Source organism: Oncorhynchus masou, chromosome 31, assembly GCF_036934945.1.
Source record: "Oncorhynchus masou masou isolate Uvic2021 chromosome 31, UVic_Omas_1.1, whole genome shotgun sequence".
In the NCBI taxonomy this organism is placed as follows: Eukaryota; Metazoa; Chordata; class Actinopteri; order Salmoniformes; family Salmonidae; genus Oncorhynchus; species Oncorhynchus masou.
Genome location: NC_088242.1, coordinates 73,778,319 through 73,800,513, shown reverse-complemented (window position 1 = coordinate 73,800,513; position 22,195 = coordinate 73,778,319). Strand labels below are relative to the sequence as shown.

The 22,195-nt window shown below is 41.2% G+C and overlaps 1 protein-coding gene and 1 pseudogene across 1 annotated transcript in view; one reads left to right on the top strand and one right to left on the bottom strand.

Moving 5' to 3' along the window:
• LOC135524404 (insulin-like growth factor 1 receptor) overlaps positions 1-14,012 on the top strand; it is a 155,196-nt gene extending 141,184 nt beyond the window's left edge. Inside the window, exons 20-21 of the mRNA XM_064951909.1 lie at positions 1,298-1,432; positions 10,837-14,012. Of these exons, the coding sequence (XP_064807981.1) occupies positions 1,298-1,432; positions 10,837-11,371 (670 nt within the window). The 3' untranslated portion in view covers positions 11,372-14,012. The remainder of the gene's footprint in view (positions 1-1,297; positions 1,433-10,836) is intronic.
• A 5,077-nt stretch (positions 14,013-19,089) lies between these two features.
• On the bottom strand, positions 19,090-21,896 carry LOC135525009 (pyroglutamyl-peptidase 1-like; annotated as a pseudogene).
• Positions 21,897-22,195: the final 299 nt, after the last annotated feature.

Here is a 22,195-nt window from a genome sequence, read left to right as displayed (position 1 = left end):
CCATCCAAGGTCGACACCAAGCTCAGAGCCCTGGGACTGGAAACCAATGTCTGCAACTGGATCCTGGACTTCCTGATGGTGGTCTGCACAGGCTGTGTGGATTGGAAACAACACCTTCTCCACACTGACTCTTAACACAGGGGACCCCCAGGGTGTGTCCTCAGCCCTCTGCTGTACTCCCTGTTCACCCACAACTGCATGGCTTTGCACGACTCCAACTCCATCAAGTTTACTGGTAACACCAGAGTTGTAGGCCTGATAACCAACAATGACGAGTTCGCCTATAGGAAGGAGATAAGTGAACTGGCATTGTGCTGCCAGGACAACAACTTCTACCTCAACAACAGCAAAATAAAATATGTTGATTGTTGACTTCAGGAAGCAGAGGGAACATACCATGATCCACATCAATTGGACTGCAGTAGAGAGAGTCAGCAGTTTTAAGTTCCTCGGCGTCCACATCACCGAGGACTTGAGATGGACCAACAACACCACCACTCTTGTCAAGAGGGTGCAACAGATAACTAAAGTTTAAATTAAACAATTAAAATAAGAACAGCGTGTCTACTTCCTAAGGGCGGCTAAAGAAATTCAGCATACTAGCCCTGGTCCTCTCCAAATACTACCACTGCACAATCGAGAGCGTCCTGACCGGTCGCATCACAGCCTGGTATGGGAATTGTTCGGTCTATGACCGCAAGGCCCTCCAGCGGGTGGTGAAGATGGCCCAGTACATCATGGATGGGTGGGACCATGCTCCCACCCAGCCAGGACATCTACTTGAAGCTGTGCCCGAGGAAGGCCAGCAGCATCATCAAGGACCTCACACACCCCAGCCACACTTGAACTGGACTGACCACCTGCACTGACTCTCCGCACCTTAGCTTAGCTCACATGCACTCACTCATGCAAACTCCCACACAGACACATGCATGTACGCACACACGTCACATCACATGTGCTGCTACCAGACTTGTATTATTATTGCTAAATACTGCACTTTATACACTTGCCCCCCCCCATCCCCAAAACGGGTAAATAATGGACAATGAATTGTGCTTTCCTGTATTATACTTTACAAATATGTATATATTCTACTGAGCCATTTACTTTATGTTCGTATTCTTATCTTGTATTATTTGTTATTGTTGTTGCATTGTCAAGAAGGAGCCTGCAAGTAAGCATTTCACTGGACGATGTATACCATGTCTATCCTATATATACAACGAATAAAACTTGACATTTTAAATTTGTGTTGTTTCTAACATACCTGTCTCCTCTCTGTCTCCCCCTGCAGGTCATTTGGGGTGGTACTGTGGGAGATTTCTACCTTGTCTGAGCAGCCATATCAGGGCATGTCCAACGAGCAGGTGCTGCGTTTCGTCATGGAGGGAGGACTCCTGGACAAGCCTGACAACTGTCCTGACATGCTGTGAGTCCCCTGCTCTTTCTTTCAATGTCACTCTGGGACTGAGTCAGACGCAGGAGAATTTCTCAATGACAGTCTTACCCACATCTTTCAATATGTGGTGTTTTTCCTATTGTCTGTTCCACTGTTAGGCTTATTCCTTAGGTGCATTTTCTGAAGATATTGTCCTCTAGTACCAGCTCATCTAGTACCAGTGTCATTGTTAAATAAAGGTTCAATTGAATAAAGGTTCCCTTGCTAAATCTGCCAATATTTCCCTTGCAGCTACTATTTAGAGTTGAGGGGCCAAATGTGCATACTATATCATGAGAGCCATAGGCCAGTGGGGAGCCAAGCGAAGGCCTGACTGGTGACATTTACATCATAGGTTAAATGGAGCACAGTGACATCATGGCCCACATGCTCAGCTGGTGTTACGGGAGCTCCCTCCTCAGCAGTAAGCCAAGGTCCATAGAAGGGATGCCACGGCCCGTGTGTGAAAGATGGCGCTCATTCCTGATTAGTGAGGGTTCTGTCATTTTTTTTAATGTATATATATTTTTTCCCCCTTTACTTAACCTGTTGCGTCGCGCAATCCCGGATCCGGGATTCTATTTATAGCCTCAAGCTCATTAGCATAACGCAACGTTAACTATTCATGAAAATCGCAAATGAAATGAAATAAATATATTTGCTCTCAAGCTTAGACTTTTGTTAACAACACTGTCATCTCAGATTTTCAAAATATGCTTTTCAACCATAGCTAAACAAGCATTTGTGTAAGAGTATTGATTGCTAACATAGCTATAAGCCTAGAATTCAGCCAGCAACATTTTCACAAAAACAAGAAAATAATTCAAATAAAATCATTTACCTTTGAAGAACTTCAGATGTTTTCAATGAGGAGACTCTCAGTTAGATAGCAAATGTTCAGTTTTTCAAAAAAATATTATTTGTGTAGGACAAATCGCTCCGTTTTGTTCACCTTTGGCTATGAAAAAAACCTGTATACAGTTATAGCCTCAAGCTCATTAGCATAATGTAACGTTAACGATTTCTGAAAATCGCAAATAAAATGAAAATAATGCGCCTGCTCTAAAGCTTAGCCTTTTCTTAACAACACTGTCATCTCAGATTTTCAAAATATGCTTTTGAACCATCGCTATTCACTAATTTGTGTAAGAGTATGCTAAGCTAGCTTAGCATTTTGAGTAGCATTTAGCACGCAACATTTTCACAAAAAACAGATAACCAAATAAATAAAATCATTTACCTTTGAAGAGCTTCGGATGTTTTCAATGAGGAGACTCTCAGTTACATAGCAAATGTTCAGTTTTTCCTGAAAGCATCTTTGTGTAGGAGAAATCGCTCCGTTTTGTACATCACATTTGGCTACCGAAACTAACCGAAAATTCAGTCACCAACAACGTCAAACCTTTTCCGAATTAACTCCATAATATCGACTGAAACATGGCAAACGTTGTTTGGAATCAATCCTCAAGGTGTTTTTTCACATATCTCTTCATTGATATATCGTTCGTGGAAGCCTGCTTTCTTCTCTGAATTCCATGGAAAAATACTTGCAGCTGAGGTTTGCGCACCAATTTCGGCGCAGGACACCGGGCGGACACCTGGTAAATGTGGTCTCTTATGGTCAATCTTCCAATGATATGCCTACAAATACGTCACAATGCTGCAGACACCTTGGGGAAACGACAGAAAGGGCAGACTCATTCCTCTCGCATTCACAGCCATATAAGGAGACAATGGAAAACGGAGCCTCAAAAATCCTGCTCATTTCCTGGATGCCGTTTCATCTTGGTTTTGCCTGTAGCTCACGTTCTAGGGCACGCACAGAAAATATCTTTGCAGTTCTGGAAACGTCAGAGTGTTTTCTTTCCAAAGCTACCAATTATATGCATAGTCGAGCATCTTTTTGTGACAAAATATTGCGCTTCAAACGGGCACGTCTTTTTATCCAAAAATGATATAGCGCCCCTAGAGTTTCAAGAGGTTAACCAGGTAGGCCAGTTGAGAACAAGTTCTCATTTACAAGTTCTCATTTTCTCATCTACAACGGTGACCTGGCCAAGATAAAGCAAAGCAGTGCGACAAAAACAACAACACAGAGTTACACATAATTAAATGTACAGTCAATAACACAATAGAAACATGTATAAACAGTGTGTGAAAATGTAGAAGAGTAGATAGGTAAGGCAATAAATGGGCCATAGTGGTGAAGTAATTACAATTTAGCATTAACACTGGAGTGATAGATGTGCAGATGATGATGTCCAAGTAGAAATACTGGGGGGGCAAAAGAGTAACATAGGGCTGAGGTAGTTGGATGGGCTATTTACAGATGGGCTGTGTACAGGTACAGTGATCAGTAAGCTGCTCTGACAGCTGATGCTTAAAGTTAGAGAGGGAGATATATGACTCCAGCTTCAGCAATTTGTTCCAGTCATTGGCAGCAGAGAACTGGAAGGAAAGGCGGACAAAGGGAAGGTTGACTTTAGGGATGACCAGTGAAATATACCTCCTGGAGCGCGTGCTATGGGTGGGTGTTGTTATGGTGACCAGTGAGCTGAGATAAGGGGGGGCTTTACCTAGCAAAGACTTATAGATGACCTGGAGCCAGTGGGTTTGGCGACGAATATGTAGTGAGGGCCAGCCAACAAGAGCGTATCGGTCGCAATGGTGGGTAGTATATAGGGCTTTGGTGACAAAACGGATGGCACTGTGATAGACTACATCCAGTTTTCTGAGTGGAGTGTTAGAGGCTATTTTGTAAAGGATCGGTAGGATCGTCAGTTTTACGAGGGTATGTTTGGCAGCATGAGTGAAAGAGGCTTTGTTGCGAAATAGGAAACCGATTCTAGATTTAATTTTAGATTGGAGATACTTAATGTGAGTCTGGAAGAAGAGTTTACAGTCTAACCAGACACCTAGGTATTTGTAGTTGTCCACATATTCTACGTCAGAACCGTCCAGAGTAGTGATGCTCGTCGGGCGGGAGGGTGCAGGCAGCAATCGGTTGAAGAGTATGCACTTAGTTTTTCTAGCATTTAAAAGCAGTTGGAGGTCATGGTAGGAGTGTTCTATGGCATTGAAGCTCGTTTGGAGGTTTGTTAGCACCGTGTCCAAAAAATGACCAGATGTATACTGAATGGTGTCGTCTGCGTATAGGTGGATCAGAGAATCACTAGCAGCAAGAGAGACATTATTGATATATACAGAGAAAAGAGTCAGCCCGAGAATTGAACCCTGTGGCACCCCCATAGAGACTGCCAGAGGTCCGGACAACAGGCCCTCCGATTTGACACACTGAAGTCTATCTGAGAAGTAGTTGGTGAACCAGGCGAGGCAGTCATTTGAGAAGCCAAGGCTATTGAGTCTGCCGATAAGAATGCGGTGATTGACAGAGTCGAAAGCCTTGGCCAGGGCGATGAAGACGGCTGCACAGTACTGTCTTTTATTGATGGCGGTTATGATATCGTTTAGGAACTTGAGTGTGGCTGAGGTGCACCCATGACCAGCTAGGAATCCAGATTGCGTAGTGGAGAACGTACGGTGGGATTCGAAATAGTCGGTGATTCTTTAGAAATTCAGGGCAGGATTGATATAGGTCTATAACAATTTGAGTCTAGAGTGGGGATGACCTCTGCAGCTTTCCAATCTTTGGGATCTCAGATGATACGAAAGAGAGGTTGAATAGGCTAGTAATAGGGGTTGCAACAATTTCTGTGGATAGTTTTAGAAAGAGGGGGTACAGATTGTCTAGCCCAGCTGATTTGTAGGGATCCAGATGTTGCAGCTCTTTCAGAACATCGGCTGCCTGGATTTGGGTGAAGGAGAAGTGTGTGTGTGTGTGTGTGTGTGTGGGGGGGGGGGGGGAATGATCAATTATCGTAGATTTATCGGTGGTGACAGTGTTTCCTATCCCCAGTGCAGTGGGCAACTGGGAGGAGGTGCTCTTATTCTCCATGGACTTTACAGTGTCCCAAAAGTTTTTGGAATTAGTGCTAATAGGATGCAAATTTCTGTTTGAAAAGTTGCATAACGCGGGGGCTATTCAATGGTAATGCAGAACGCCACAGGATGTTTTTGTGCTGGTCAATGGCAGTCAAGTCTGGGGTAAACCATGGGCTATATCTGTTCTTAGAGAGAGGCTGTCTGTCTGTCTGTCTGTCTGTCTGTCTGTCTGTCTGTCTGTCTGTCTGTCTGTCTGTCTGTCTGTCGATCTTGGTCTTGGTCTTGTCTGGAAAAGTGGAATGGAACAGCTTCCCTAGCTATCAGGCAGCTCTGCTGTGTACATGCATTTCTCCTCTCTGCCTCTCATCTCAATGCGAAGGCATTCCCTCTTTCCCTCACCTTACAGAGAGGGGAGAGAGGGGCTGGTGTTATGCAGACACAAACCTTGGGTTTCTATGGCAGCCTCAGAGTGGTGTCCTGATTGCAAGAGTGTGTGAATTGTGTTACGCAGGGGAGGGAGAGTGTGGGGTGGGAGAGGGTTTGTACTGGAAAGGTTGCCGCTGCTGGTAGTTTCTCCTGTAGTGAGTTAGTGGAGAGTTACAGTACGGAGACCTGCAGAGCCAGGAGCAAACAAGGGCTGCAGAACAATGCTGTAGTCAGGCTGAAGAAAGAGGGGGATTGAGAGAGAAGAGAAGAAGACAACGATAACATAATTTTTAGAAGTATGAGTCATATTTGAAAAGTTTTCCCATCTTTACCATATACAGTTGAAGTTGGAAGTTTACATACACTTTGGTTGGGGTCATTAAAACTCATTTTTCAACCACTCCACTAATTACTTGTTAACGAACTATAGTTTTTCTACTTTGTGCATGACATAAGTCATTTTTCCAACAAGTGTTTACTGACAGATTATTTCACATATAATTCAATGTATCACAATTACAATTGGGTCAGAAGTTTACATACACAAAGTTGACTATGCCTTTAAACAGCTTGGAAAATTCCTGAAAACAATGTCATGGCTTTAGAAGCTTCCGTAAGGCCAATTGACCACATTTGAGTCAATTGAAGGTGTACCTGTTGATGTATTTCATGGACTACTTTCAAACTAAGTGCCCCTGTCACAGTTGTTGAAGGATGAGGACCAAGGTGTAGCATGGTTAGCGTACATTTTACTTTATTTAAGAAATAACGGCGACAAAACAATAAACAATACAAACCGTGAAGCTTAAGGCTAAGTGCCATCAAACAAAGTTAACTTCCCACAAGCACAGGTGGGAAAAGGGGTACTTAAGTATGGTTCCCAATCAGAGACAACTATAGACAGCTGCCCCTGATTGAGAACCATACCCGGCCAAAACATAGAAATAGAAAATCATAGAAACACAAAACATAGAATGCCCACTCCAACTCACGCCCTGACCAAACCAAAATAGAGACATAAAAATTATCTCTAAGGTCAGGGCATGACAGCCCCTTTGCTTGACATCATGGGAAAATCAAAATAAGTCAGGCAATACCTCAGAAAAAAATTGTAGACCTCCACAAGTCTGGTTCATCCTTGGAAGCAATTTCCAAACGCCTGAAGGTACCATGTTCATCTGAACAAACAATAGTACGCAAGTATAAACACCATGGGACCACGCAGCCGTCATACCGCTCAGGAAGGAGATGCGTTCCGTCTCCTAGAGATGAAGGTACTTTGGTGCGAAAAGTGCAAATCAATCCCAGAACATCAGCAAAGGACCTTGTGAATATGCTGGAGGAAACAGGTAAAACAAAGTATCTATATCCACAGTAAAAACGAGTCCTATATCGATATAACCTGAAAGGCCGCTCAGCAAGGAAGAAGCCACTGCTCCAAAACTGCCATAAAAAAGCCAGACTATGGTTTGCAACTGCACATGGGGACAAAGATTGTACTTTTTGGAGAAATGTACTCTGGTCTGATGAAACAAAAATAGAACTGTTTGGCCATAATGACCATCGTTATGTTTGGAGGAAAAAGGGGGAGGCTTGCAAGCCGAAGAACACCATCCCAACCGTGAAGCACAGGGGTGGCAGCATCATTTTGTGGGGGTGCTTTGCTGCAGGAGGTACTGGTGCACTTCACAAAATAGATTGCGTCATGAGGGAGGAAAATTCTGTGGATACTATGAAGCAACATCTCAAGACATCAGTCAGGAAGTTAAAGCTTGGTCACAAATTGGTCTTCCAAATGGACAATGACCCCAAGCATACTTCCAAAGTTGTGGGAAAATGGCTTAAGGACAACAAAGTCAAGGTTTTGGAGTGGCCATCACAAAGTCCTGACCTCAATCCTACAGAAAATTTGTGGGCAGAACTGAAAAAGCGTGTGTGAGCAAGGAGGCCTACAAACCTGACTCAGTTACTCCAGCTCTGTCAGGAGGAATGGGCCAAAATTCACCCAACTTGTTGTGGGAATCTTGTGGAAGGCTACCCAAACCGTTTGACCCAAGTTAAACAATTTAAAGTTAATTCTATCAAATACTGAGTGTATGTAAACTTCTGACCCACTGGGAATGTGATGAAAGAAATGAAAGCTGAAATAAATAATTCTCTCTACTATTATTCTGACATTTCACATTCTTAAAATAAAACGGTGATCTGAACTGACCTAAGACAGGGATTTCTTACTAGGATTAAATGTCAGGAATTGTGAAAAACTGAGTTTAAATGTATTTGTCTAAGGTGTATGTAAATTTCCGACTTCAACTGTATGGGTATCAAATCAGTCAACAAAAAAAAAACTTACCTTGAAATGCTTCCTTACAAGCCCTTAACCAACAATGGAAAAGAAAGATAAGAGTTAAGAAAGATATTTACTCGATAAACTAAAGGTAATAAAATAAATTAGCAACAATAAAATAACAATAACGAGGCTTTATACAGGTTAGTCGAGGTAATTGAGGTAATATGTACATGTAGGTAGGGGTAAAGTGACTATGCATAGATAATAAACAGCGTGTAACAGCAGCGTAAAAAATAAATACACATATGCTATACTATACTGAACAAAACTATTGGTCCCACTTTTCATGAGCTGAAATCAAAGATCCCCAAAATTTTCCATACACACAAAGAGCTTATTTCTCTCCAATTTTGTGCACTAATTTGTTTACAATCCATGTTGGTGATCATTTATCCTTAGCGTACCAAGATAATTATTCCACCTGACAGGTGTGGCATATCAAGAAGCTGATTCAAAGACATGATCATTACACAGGTGCACCTTGTTCTGGGGACAATTAAAGGCCACTCTAAAATGTGTTTTGTCATACAACACAATGCCAAAGATGTCTCAAGTTTTGAGGGAGCGTGTAATTGGCATGCTGACTGCAGGAATGTCCACCAGAGCTGTTGCCAGACAATTGAATGCTAATTTCTCTACCATAAGCTGCCTCCAATACTTTTTTAAAGAATTTTGCAACCACAGACCACGTGTAACCATGCCAGCTGAGGAGCTCCACATCTGGCTTCTTTACTCACCTTCGATGGCCACTGGCACGCTGGAGAAGTGTACTCTTCACGGATGAATACCGCTTTCCACTCTACCAAGCAGATGGCAGACAGCGTGTATGGTGTCGTGTTAGCGAGCGGTTTGCTGATATCAACTTTGTAAACAGAGTGCCCCATGGTGGCGGTGTGGTTATTGTATGGGGAGACATAAGCTACGGACAACGAACACAATTACATTTTATCTATGGCAATTTGAATGCAATTTATCCACCGCAATTGCCTCATGTTTTAGCATGATAATGCACAGCCCCATGTCGCAAGGATCTGTACACAAATCCTGGAACCTGAAAATGTCCCAGTTCTTCCATGGCCTGTATATTCACAAGACATGTCACCCATTGAGATCGTTTGGGATTCACTGGATCAATGTGTACGACAGCATGTTCCACTTCCCGCCAATATCCAGCAACTTCGCACAGCCATTGAAAAGGACTGGAACAACATTCTACAGGCCACAATCAACAGCCTGATCAACTTTATACGAAGGAGGTGTATCACACTGCATGAGGCAAATGGTGGTCACACCAGATACTGACTGGTTTTCTGATCCATGCTCCTAGATTTTTTCTTTTAGGTACAATTGACCAACATGTGAAATACATGTGAAATCACAGTCATGTGAAATACATAGATTTGGGCCTAATGAATTTATTTTAAATGACAGATTTTTATGTATGAACTGTAACTCAGTATAATCTTTGAAATTGTTGCATGTTGGGTTCATATTTTAGTTCAGTATAGATAGAATTATGGCAACATCTAAGATACTGTTCTATGGTGAAATATGACTAGACCTTTGGTCCAATGTTAGAAAGCTGCATGAAAAGAACAGATTTTCTGAGTGGTGATATTGTGGAACATGTTACTGGTCAGGCCTGCAGCTGCAGATTCCTGTTTATTAATGGTCTGTCATAGCATAGGTTGCTCTCTTTTGTTGCTCTCTCGATCTCTACTCTGGTAGAGGCTTGCATTGGTATTTATAATGTTGTGAACGATGCAACATTTACATAACGTGATGTGAGTGAAATGATGTGAAAAGTAAAATGTGTTTGTGTGTGATGAGGAGCTGGGTGCTGACATGATTTATTGTAGCGTATTTTCTCATTTCACATCAGCGAAAGTTATACACAGCGACAGATTGTCCAGGAAGAATTTTCAGCGTGCCAACGTCAAGCAGGTACATGGGCCCAGCTCCAAGCATTACGACCATTTTCATGGGAGGTCTTGCAGCCGGGGTTTAGTTTAGCCATCTAAAAGGCAACTTTAAGAGACTCACTCACTGAGAGGCTAAAGAACAAGCCATGACCAACCCTCCCTCCTGCTGGCTGAAACTTAGTTTGAAGTGAAGTGTCTTCTTCAGAGAGAACTACCCAGAAAGCTTTGGTGCGGAGAGGCTGAGATACCCAGCTGTACAGGCTGTTGTGGGATCGGACATAGAGAGGTGGCTGCTGGGAGAGAGGGAGATGACTAAGTGATTTATGTCAGTAGGCTGTAGAAGGTATTCTTAGCTTGTTTGTGTATAATGTAATATGTGGTGTGTGGTCGAGCACCACACCAAACTGTAATGAATCTCTTTTCATGGTGTTGTTTTGATGTTTTCTGTGTTCTGTCGCTAGCCTAGCACAGTATACTCATGTATGATTTACTGTATATTTGTACACATGCTGTAGTATGATATATGATGGTAGATTCTTACTGACGTTCTATGCATAGTTGGCAGTATTTGTTTGTGTAGAAACCTCTGGAAGTTGTTTGTTTCAGTGAGTATCAGAAACATTTTCATTGGCTCTATCTTGGTGCACTCTGCCACTTTATGGTGAGAAGATGCAATGATAGATTTATTGGATCATATTTTAGTTGAATCCTTCATATTATGTATAATAAATTAGATAATGTGTTTGTGCCCTTAGGTTTGAGCTGATGCGGATGTGCTGGCAGTACAACCCCAAGATGCGTCCTTCCTTCCTGGAGATCATCAACAGCCTCAAGGAGGAGCTGGAGCCTCCGTTCAGTGAGATGAGCTTCTTCTTCAGTGAGGAGAACAAGCCCCCGGACACTGAGGAGCTGGATATGGAGGTGGAGAACATGGAGAACGTGCCACTGGACCCTGCACCCAGCAGACCCCCCACTGCTGTTCCTCTACCCTCCCAGGGACCCATGGGGGCCACAGGGGGCTCAGCACCCCCTCCTCCCCAGCAGTTATCCCCAATGCAATGCCCTTCTAATACCCTGAAGGGACCTGGCTCTCCCTCCACCTCAGTCCCGGCTGCCTCTGTCTCGGCCTCCCCAGGCCTGGCCTTGGACAAGCACTCAGGACAGATATCGGCCAACGGGCCAGTGGTGGTGCTGCGGCCCAACTTTGAGGACACACAGAACTACGCTCACATGAACGGGGGGCGCAAGAATGAGCGGGCGCTGCCTCTGCCCCAGTCTTCAGCCTGCTGATCCCCTCCTCCCCCCTCAGCCAGATCACCCCACTCCTCTTCTCACACAGGGTAACATAAACTTCTCCCCTGTTTTAGTTATAATGGGGTGATGGATGAGTGAATAACTGACACATTATACTACTCTACTGCAGTAGGAGTCTTTCATTTTTAAATAATATTATCAAGATTTATTATTGAATACCAAGACTGAGAAACAGCACAGAAACCTGCTAAAGCGTTTGGAGTATGGTGGCTCAGAACGAACAACAACACTGGGAAGCTCTAGTGTTTACTTCTTGTTTAGTATTTGTTACTTTAAAAACATCATTAAAGAAAGACATCATCAAATATTCCCTGACTGACAGGTATTGTAAGTGAGAGACAATAACTTTTAAAAAAGAATTTGAAGCATATCTGCTAGAAAATCCAACAGACGAGCACATTTAGATCATTTCTGAAAGAATAATGTGTATATCTGAGTGTGTTTATACTGCCTTCAGAAAGTATTAAGACCCCTTGACTTTTTCCCCCAAAAAATTACGTTACAGCCTTATTCTAAGATATTTTTACCCTATAATGACAAAGCAAAAATAGATTTTGCAAGTATTCCTGCCCTTTGTTATGAGATGCATACTGTTTCCATTGATCATCCTTGGGATGTTTCTACAACTTGATTGAAGTCCACGAGTAGTAAATTCAATTGATTGAACGTGATTTGGAAAGGCACACACCTGTCTATATAAGGTCCCACAGTTGACAGTGCACGTCAGAGCAAAAACCAAGCCCTGGGATCGAAGGAATTGTCCGTACAGTTCCATGACAGGGTTGTGTCGAGGCACAGATCTGAGGAAGGGTACCAAAACAATTCTGCAGCATTGAAGGTCCCCAAGAACACAGTGGCCTCATCACTCTTCCTAGAGCTGGCTGCCCGGCCAAACTGAGCAATCGGAGGAGGTGACCAAGAACCGGCTGGTCACTCTGACAGAGCTCCAATGTTCCTCTGTGGAGATGGGAGACAACAATCTCTGCAGCACTCCATCAGACATTTATGGTTGAGTGGCCAGACGGAAGCCACTCCTTAGTAAAAGGCACATGACAGCTCGCCTGGAGTTTGCTAAAAGGCATCTAAAGGACTCTCAAACCATGAGAATCAAGATTCTGTGGTCTGATGAACCAAGATTGAACTCTTTGGCCTGAATGCCAAGGGTCACATCTGGAGGAAACCTGGTACCATCCCTGCAGTGAAGCATGGTGATGGCAGCATCATGCTGTTGGGATGTTTTTCAGCAGCAGGGAGACTAGTCAGGGTCAAGGCAAAGATGAACGGAGCAAAGCACAGAGAGATCCTTGATGAAAACCTGCTCGGGACAAGTCTAAGCACGCAGCCAAGACAACTCAGGAGTGGCTTCGGAACAAGTCTCTGAATGTCCTTGAGTGGCCCAGCCAGAGCCCGGACTTGAACCCTGAACCTGAAAATACCTGTGCAGCGACGCTCCCCATCCAACCTGACAGAGCTTGAGAGGATCTGCAGAGCAGAATGGGAGAAACTCCTCAAATACATTTGTGCCAAGCTTGTAGTGTCATACCTAAGAAGAATTGAGGCTGTAATTGCTGCCAAAGGTGCTTCAACAAAGTACTGAGTAAAGGATCTGAATACTTATGTAAATGAAATTACATTTTTAATAGATTTGCTAAAATGTCTAAAAACCTGCTTTTGCTTCGTCATTATGGGGTATTGTGTGTAGATTGATGAGGATTTTTTTAAATCCATTTTAGAATCAGGCTGTAACGTAACAAAATGTGGAAAAAGACAAAGGGTCTGAACACATTCCAAATGCACTGTATTTCTATACCAACACATGATTCTCTTGACAGCAAGATATAGCTCCTCTTAAAAACCTATTTTCATCGGTATACTTCTCCCACATTTCAGACATTGATGTGTTCTGGACTAGGATAATTGGTTTCCCTGTAAATATTCCTGGAATGATTTCAGGAGTGGGTAGATATCATAGAGGGAGGGCAATTGTGAATTGGACACATTTTTTGTCAAATCAAAGTTAGTAGTTTTCTCCTTCTTGCTCATCATTTGTCCTATTGATTTGACATGAAGAGAAACATAATCAAGCATCCTTAAAAACCCAAATTGCTGTTTATTTTGTTTTCTACTTCACAATTACAATCAAATTGTAAAAGGAATTTGCCTGTTTTTTCTTGTTTTTTTCCCGAGTTACATCAGAGCCCTTATTGGATTCCTCTTCTATTGTCATCTGAGAGATGAAAACACCAACATCACCAACAGAGACATTGAGCGAAAAGGACTTGGCGCAAAAAATGCAACACATACAGAAACAAACCTGAAGTGGAAGGTATTGGATCAGTTCTAATACAAGAAGAACTAAAGGACTCAACAGAACTCCACCTTGTGACTATACATATGTCTGCTAAAAGCATGCGAGGCATTGTACGCAGCAGATCTTTTTTAGGCTTGTCATTAGTCTCTCTGTACAATTCAAACATTTATATAAAAGGTCTTACAGTTGTATGTTAGACCTTAGGATCATTTTCACACACATCATTGGTTTGTCACTTTTATAACTTTTGTACTGTTCAGATGTTCACCTGTACAGAATGAAGCTGCTATTTTATTATTTTTCTTTTTTTAGATGTTTTATATATATATATATATATATATATATATATATATATATATATATATATATATATATGTATATATATAGATATATATATATATAAAATGAATCATATATATATATATAAGGAATCCTTCAGGTTTAATAGTTTATGATCTCCACTACAGTCCATTTCTTATGCATCATACTTCTCCAAGCAAAGAAAATGATCATTTAGATATAAAATGACTTTTCTCTCTTCTTTACCCCAGAAGGTTGTCTGTATCACCACATATTCTCCATTGCCTTTAACTTTTTTATGAACATGTTTTCCTTTGCATTTGTAGATTTCTATATTATTATTGTTATTATTATTATTAGTTTGAATGGACACCTTAGCTCCATGTGTGAGCGTGTACATTTGTCACCCTTCTTGTACCAGTTGTCTAGCACTGCGCCTAGTTATTCCCCCCTAGGTGCAACTCAATCTCAGGTCGAAGTAAAGGTTTTGCTTTCTCCATACATTCTCATTACTGTCCTCTGCTTGTTTCACCTCTCTGTCGAGTCCAATAGTGCCCCCTCCCCTCCAGCCCCACACTGAAATGTACAGTACACCTGCCTCCCCCAGTGCCTCCTTTTGAAGTCAGGATTAGTTACACAGAGTTTTATTTTTTTCTACTGCATCTGGTGTTTTAACCCATCCATTTTCCTGCCTCTCAATTAATAGGGCTAATTGGGTTGTCTTGTTTGCCTTAATTATCCCAACCACTCACCATCCCCTCAAAGAAGACTCATCCATAATCATGGTTCTCTTTTTGTGTCTTAGATTTCAAACGCAGCATTACTGCTTATTCTCCTTTATCGTTCGATTCATTTCTGTTGTCATACTCATTTTCTTGTGATGAAAGTGAAAACAGTTTCTGTTGTTATTCTCCTTAAACATGGCATCTGTAAACCAAATAAGGATGGGTTAAAGTCCAGGGAAGTGGTCACATTTCAATGTCATGAATGGAATAGGTCTTAGTGGGGGTGTCGGTATGAAAAATGTTTTTGAAGCACTTCTCCTTTTGAAAAAGTGTTGCTTGGTGATTATTTTTTCCTTCTTTGAAGGTTCTCTCTGTAGGATTGTTATTTATTTTTTAATTTTCCTTTTGTGATATCAGTTTAAATCACTGTATAAAGGCCCCATGATTCAGTATAAAGTTGGATTTTTTTATATGTATTTTCTTTGGTGTCATGACTGGGGATGTTTTTCTTTTTTTCCCTTCAAGTATATATCTACCTCACTCTTTTAAAGTATATGTATGTGTATGAAAACAAAAGTACATCTCACCTTTTCTCATTAGTCCGTATAAGGTAACCTCACAGTCCTCTGGATCCGGGTAGACCTCATTATCAATACACACCACACACACACCTAGGTTGGAGTGGAGATGGGATGTAGCTCGAGTGGTTCTAATTCTATTTAGTCCCGTATGCTTAACGATTGCTGTATCAACAACATTTTCTGCTGGTCCAAAGATTTTAAATAGAAAATAAAGTATGTTGGTAGTATGAGAAAGTATGAGGATTTTTAATGTATGTGGTACAGATTATGTTACAGGTTTGATTTAATAAAAGACATTGACTGGCCTGTATTTCTCAGGAAATGGCTTAAGTCCAACTCTCATGGTTTGAGCGCTAACATGCTAACCTGGTTACCTAATAATGCTAACTTAGAATAACATCACATGACTATTGTGATAGGAAGTGTTTACAGTAGGCTACATAAAGTCACAGTACAGTATGTATTGGTAGAGAGAAGGACACAGCTAACTCAGACATCCAGGGCCATAGCCAAGACATTTTAATAAAGTAGAATCTCATTTACTGCAGTTCTATACAATTTAAAAACTGCCAAATGCTATTTGGAGAACAGCAAAAACAACCATTGTCATATTGGTTGCTGTAGCTTCATTCACCTCAGTTGTTCTACAAATACATAGCCTACTCGTTATACAATTAGATGAAAAACTATCATTGAAAATGTACAGAGTTGTGTAGCAGAAAAAGTATTTTATTAACAAAAGGTGAACAAATACGTTTGCTAAACAGAACTTTTTTGTTGCAGTTTTATAGTTCATTTCCTGCAATTCTACACATGACTTATGCCATGTTAATATGATATCTGAGTGAGAGTAACTAACTAAATCAATGGAGACCCCTTGGAGGTCTGGGCACCTGGGCACATGCCCTGCGTTCCCGGTCAGTAATTTGGTCATGATTACTACAAGTCTAGATAGCTAACTAGAGTAATTTACCAATCTACAATGATTTCTGACATGGGCTGATTGAGTGACTGTCAGTGACATATACATAAGAGAGACACTGCTGATGCACAGACAAGTTTCAAAATGGCACCTTATGTATTCTATTATTCTAACTCTCAACAGTAAGTTGAGAGATTCTTTTTTTAATTCAAAATAATTACTGAGGTCTGGACCTCGGTGTCCTCATATGTAGCTACACCCTGCAGAAATCCCATCTCACCTCCTCCGCAAACAAGGATTTCGCAACAAGAAATCCTCAGATCATACAGCTGCCAAGAAGGGTGAAGCTGAACGATAACTTCTTTATTTTCAATTGTATCTATGTATTTAGGTAGATGTCAAACAAATCAGTATGTTGGAGTCAAGCAATTTGTTTTAAACAAAAAATGGGAAACATTGCATTTATCATCTTTAATCATTCAAGACATTTTGTAAGACAGAAATCCTTTGCTATTGTAATGTACTGTATAATGGAAAACAAGGTAGATCAGAGGATGTTTGGCTTTAGCCTGAATTCTGGATAACTAAACCACTACTGACATCGAAACAACTCCTGTAGACTGTTTGCCAACACTGGCTTCTGGTTACAGCTTACACATTTCTTCTTGTAAAACTGGTCATTGCTAATATCCTATGTAAAGTACTGATTTCCCCTAAAGTAAAACTGATGGCACTTATTTCTGTGAAACCCTCTTAGTGAAGACAACATAAACCATACTCACATACTCCTACACTCAATAGCCCCACAAGTTTTCAAAGTCAGTGCTACAACTATGAAAATAAGCTTTGTCCCTTATTTTGCTGGGAGCAGTTGAGTGTGGAAATAACTGGCGTTCAAGAGATATTAGGTCAATATGGAGTCATTGTGGTACATGAAGGCAAACACAGGTTAAGACACCACATACTCTGTCCTGGGAGGGATGTCTCAAAGCAGACCAACTGTAGAAAGAACATCTACAGCCGTCTGCTGCTGCTCCACCTCCTCATGCATCTGACAGACAGGACACTGTTGGTTCCTCTGTACTCCTTCATCATCTAATCTCTCCATCCTATCCACCTGCTCCCAATGACTAACTTTTCTAAATAACACCTACAAAGCTCCCACATTCAAATATTGTAGTATTTTTTTGTCCCCTATTAAGATTTTTTAAACTGTTCCAATTGGCTTGGAATAGACTGAACCTCTGAATAGACTCAGATGTTGAGGTAGTTGATGTTAATATCCCTTCATTGTAATCTTCATGATCCTCCTCATTGTGATTAGACTCAAGACTGCACCCCCTGCTTTCTCTATTCTACTGCTGCTGATAATGGTGCTGCTTCAAAAAGGGTGTCTCAATCTGTGGGTGTAAATCCTCTAAGACTGGGCCGATATCAATGGAAGTGTAGTTGAGATGGCATGGTTGGATTTAGACCTCAAATTCTCATCAAAGGTCTTTGTCATTAAGGTTCATAGAAAGGTGAAGCTCTGATTTTGTAGAGCAAAAGACAAGTGGAGTCGAGGGCATATAAACATGATTCTGATTTATGGAGCGGAATGGAGAAAGGTTTTTGGGTTCACAGGTCAACAAAACCTGGAAGGCTTACATGTTCAATATTCTGAAATTGTACTTTTTTTAGGCTGTAAAGCCAAGCGGGGGGGGGGCGGGGGGGGTGCAGCAAAAGAGACCTGGTTGGATGAATTGGCAGAAACAAATGGCATATATATATATATATGCCACCAGATTTTAAAGAAATAATTCAGGTCACCGTTTTAACAAGGGCCCTGTGCTACTGTTGTTAAGTACAGTATAATGGATGGGAGTGTTTCACATTTAGATGTAGTGTTTCAAGTGTTGGTGTGTGTAATGATGAAAGATAGAGATATGTGATATGTATTTCTTCTTTTTTCAGTTATCAAAATTGGTTAAAGGGTTGGCCTGTTGCGAAGTGATTATTTGTTTTCTTGGAATGCTGGCTGTGTTTCTTAGTTACCAGAGGGTTACATACCTATTATAACCACAACTCAAGTAGATACATGGACATAAATAGGACAGATATGTTCAGTAGAATACGGGTAGTCATGGCAGAGAGTAAATAGCATGACTAGAGTTTTAAGAAGAGTTGTTTACGGTAGAGAGATGATTTCTTTTTGCATTGCCAATTTGCAAACATGGAGATAAGATTGACTGAAAAGGTTTCATTTCAATTATTATTAATACAATTGTAATTGTATTTTCTTCAGAATGTCCTATATGCAAACCTCAGGTTTATAGAAGATGCATCCATGCAATCAAATGGCAATAATGAGCTTGAGGTTTATCAGTATAATTTTTCAGGCACTGTTGTTCTGCTTTGCATTCCGACAACTTCAAAAAGGGGCCTTGATCTACTGAGAAGATTTTACTTCGTTTTTATTTACCTATACTTTCACAAAATCTGAATCTCTGTGTCATTTCAATGATTGGCAAATAGATTTGGTTAAACAGCTTGGCGAGACTGTCTTTTTGCAAGTTCTGTATCTGAGGCCTCCTGGTTTTTTCACACGTATAGTTGAGATGGTGTATTTTTGACATGCCATTCTCTTAATGTATATCTATGAGAATTTCTTGTATTTTTTTTCTTAAAATTTGAATAAAAAAGTGAATGAGAAAGATGACTTGCTGTCATGACTGATTGCATATGAGTTATACATTATCCACATCTCAACATACCTGACTATATTCCATATTTGTATATTTAGCAGAATGACTTACTGTTTACAACACATTGTTACAGTATGAATAGTAACAATACGAGTGGGATGATCTAACCAGTCATGGATCATCTCCTATGTGCACTAAGCCTGAGGTAGCCATGGTTGGGTCTTCGGGAGTCTTGGAGACAGTTGTCATGTGGTCTTTGGCTGTTTGTAGGGCCTCCAGCTGGTTGAGCATGGCCTGAATGACAGTCTGCAGCAGTGGTACCAGTCTTTCATAGATGAAGGCTGCCCTCCCATGGCCATGGTGCAGAGAGCAGTAATATACACAATCACACAGGTACCTGGATAAGAGGGAATGCCTTACAAATCATTGTCTTTACTATTGATGTACAGTATGTCTGGGATATATGGAACCCTACCTTCCTGCGTCCCTTGAGGAGATGACCTCCAGACCCATTTGTTTGAGGTCCTAGGAGAGGGACCTCATGTCTATGATTGAGTCTAGTCTATCTGATCCTCCCTCAATGCAGCAATGATTAACAGGACAAAAGGCACACATCTCTATCTCTGTAACCATGGTTCTTGCCTGTCTGCTCCAGAGAGATGCCTCTAGAGCCCGGGTCTATTCCAATGTGTATGGCAAACTGGGAATCACAGAGAAAAGTCAGTAAGTCAACCTTTACATGTGATTACTGTGCTGTAATGGGGCTGGAAAGCAGTATAGACACAGGTAAAGAAGCAAAACATATTTTAGTTATTTGACTGTTCGAAGGGGATTGCACTCTTGTTCCAACCCCCCCTCCCATCATGGTATGCATATTTATCTTTGGGTTAACAGTTTCCCACATGGCAACTATCACCTGCGGTGATTTGATGTAGCTCACTGGTACCTCTTTAATGTAGATATTAATGTTCTCTCCCCGTCCAACCTTCTCCAAACCCTATTGCAAATGCTCGACATGGTACAGTGCCTTGCGAAAGTATTCGGCCCCCTTGAACTTTGCGACCTTTTGCCACATTTCAGGCTTCAAACATAAAGATATAAAACTGTATTTTTTTGTGAAGAATCAACAACAAGTGGGACACAATCATGAAGTGGAACGACATTTATTGGATATTTCAAACTTTTTTAACAAATCAAAAACTGAAAAATTGGGCGTGCAAAATTATTCAGCCCCCTTAAGTTAATACTTTGTAGCGCCACCTTTTGCTGCGATTACAGCTGTAAGTCGCTTGGGGTATGTCTATCAGTTTTGCACATCGAGAGACTGAATTCTTTTCCCATTCCTCCTTGCAAAACAGCTCGAGCTCAGTGAGGTTGGATGGAGAGCATTTGTGAACAGCAGTTTTCAGTTCTTTCCACAGATTCTCGATTGGATTCAGGTCTGGACTTTGACTTGGCCATTCTAACACCTGGATATGTTTATTTTTGAACCATTCCATTGTAGATTTCGCTTTATGTTTTGTATCATTGTCTTGTTGGAAGACAAATCTCCGTCCCAGTCTCAGGTCTTTTGCAGACTCCATCAGGTTTTCTTCCAGAATGGTCCTGTATTTGGCTCCATCCATCTTCCCATCAATTTTAACCATCTTCCCTGTCCCTGCTGAAGAAAAGCAGGCCCAAACCATGATGCTGCCACCACCATGTTTGACAGTGGGTATGGTGTGTTCAGGGTGATGAGCTGTGTTGCTTTTACGCCAAACATAACGTTTTGCATTGTTGCCAAAAAGTTCAATTTTGGTTTCATCTGACCAGAGCACCTTCTTCCACATGTTTGGTGTGTCTCCCAGGTGGCTTGTGGCAAACTTTAAACAACACTTTTTATGGATATCTTTAAGAAATGGCTTTCTTCTTGCCACTCTTCCATAAAGGCCAGATTTGTGCAATATACAACTGATTGTTGTCCTATGGACAGAGTCTCCCACTTCAGCTGTAGATCTCTGCAGTTCATCCAGAGTGATTATGGGCCTCTTGGCTGCATCTCTGATCAGTCTTCTCCTTGTATGAGCTGAAAGTTTAGAGGGACGGCCAGGTCTTGGTAGATTTGCAGTGGTCTGATACTCCTACCATTTCAATATTATCGCTTGCACAGTGCTCCTTGGGATGTTTAAAGCTTGGGAAATCTTTTTGTATCCAAATCCGGCTTTAAACTTCTTCACAACAGTATCTCGGACCTGCCTGGTGTGTTCCTTGTTCTTCATGATGCTCTCTGCACTTTTAACGGACCTCTGAGACTATCACAGTGCAGGTGCATTTATACGGAGACTTGATTACACACAGGTGGATTGTATTTATCATCATTAGTCATTTAGGTCAACATTGGATCATTCAGAGATCCTCACCGAACTTCTGGAGAGAGTTTGCTGCACTGAAAGTAAAGGGGCTGATTAATTTTGCACGCCCAATTTTTCAGTTTTTGATTTGTTAAAAAAAGTTTGAAATATCCAATAAATGTTGTTCCACTTCATGATTGTGTCCCACTTGTTGTTGATTCTTCACAAAAAAATACAGTTTTATATCTTTATGTTTGAAGCCTGAAATGTGGCAAAAGGTTGCAAAGTTCAAGGGTGCCGAATACTTTCGCAAGGCACTGTATATGTAGTTTGCACAATAATTAAATGTATTGAATGAAATGTACACATTCAATTGAGATATCCAACATGTTACCTTAGCTGAGCTGCCTGCCAACTAGGATTTACCAAGTACTCTCTGAAAGGTCCGAACCCTGATCAAAAATAAAAACAGAACTGTACAAAGGGGAACACCAGCGCTTTCCATTCCAGTAGCCAAACAATAGCCTACATAGCAGAAGCTTACATTTGCTTAGCTGTCAATACAACAGCCTAATATAACTTCGAAATAAAACTTTAAAAGTAACACAGACCAGTTAATAATACCACGGAGACTTCATCTGCGTCCATTACGCGCGACTGATACTCTCCATTTTAAGCAGGCAGATGAGTCAGACATATTCTGTACGTGCAGAAATTAGAATCCCTACCAATGAATAACATTTATATCTGTGAAGTGTAATCAAGAACAGTTTGTTTTCAAAAAATGGTTACATTTTGATTTTATTTTATTCGTAGGGTGTAGTCAACTGTCTCTGTTGGAACGGGTGTGCGGTTGCATCGTAAATTTCTCTCCACTTGGTAGAGCTATAGCCCAACATAGGAAAAGCAAATAAGAATTTCAACCCACTAACATCTGCCAGGGTAAC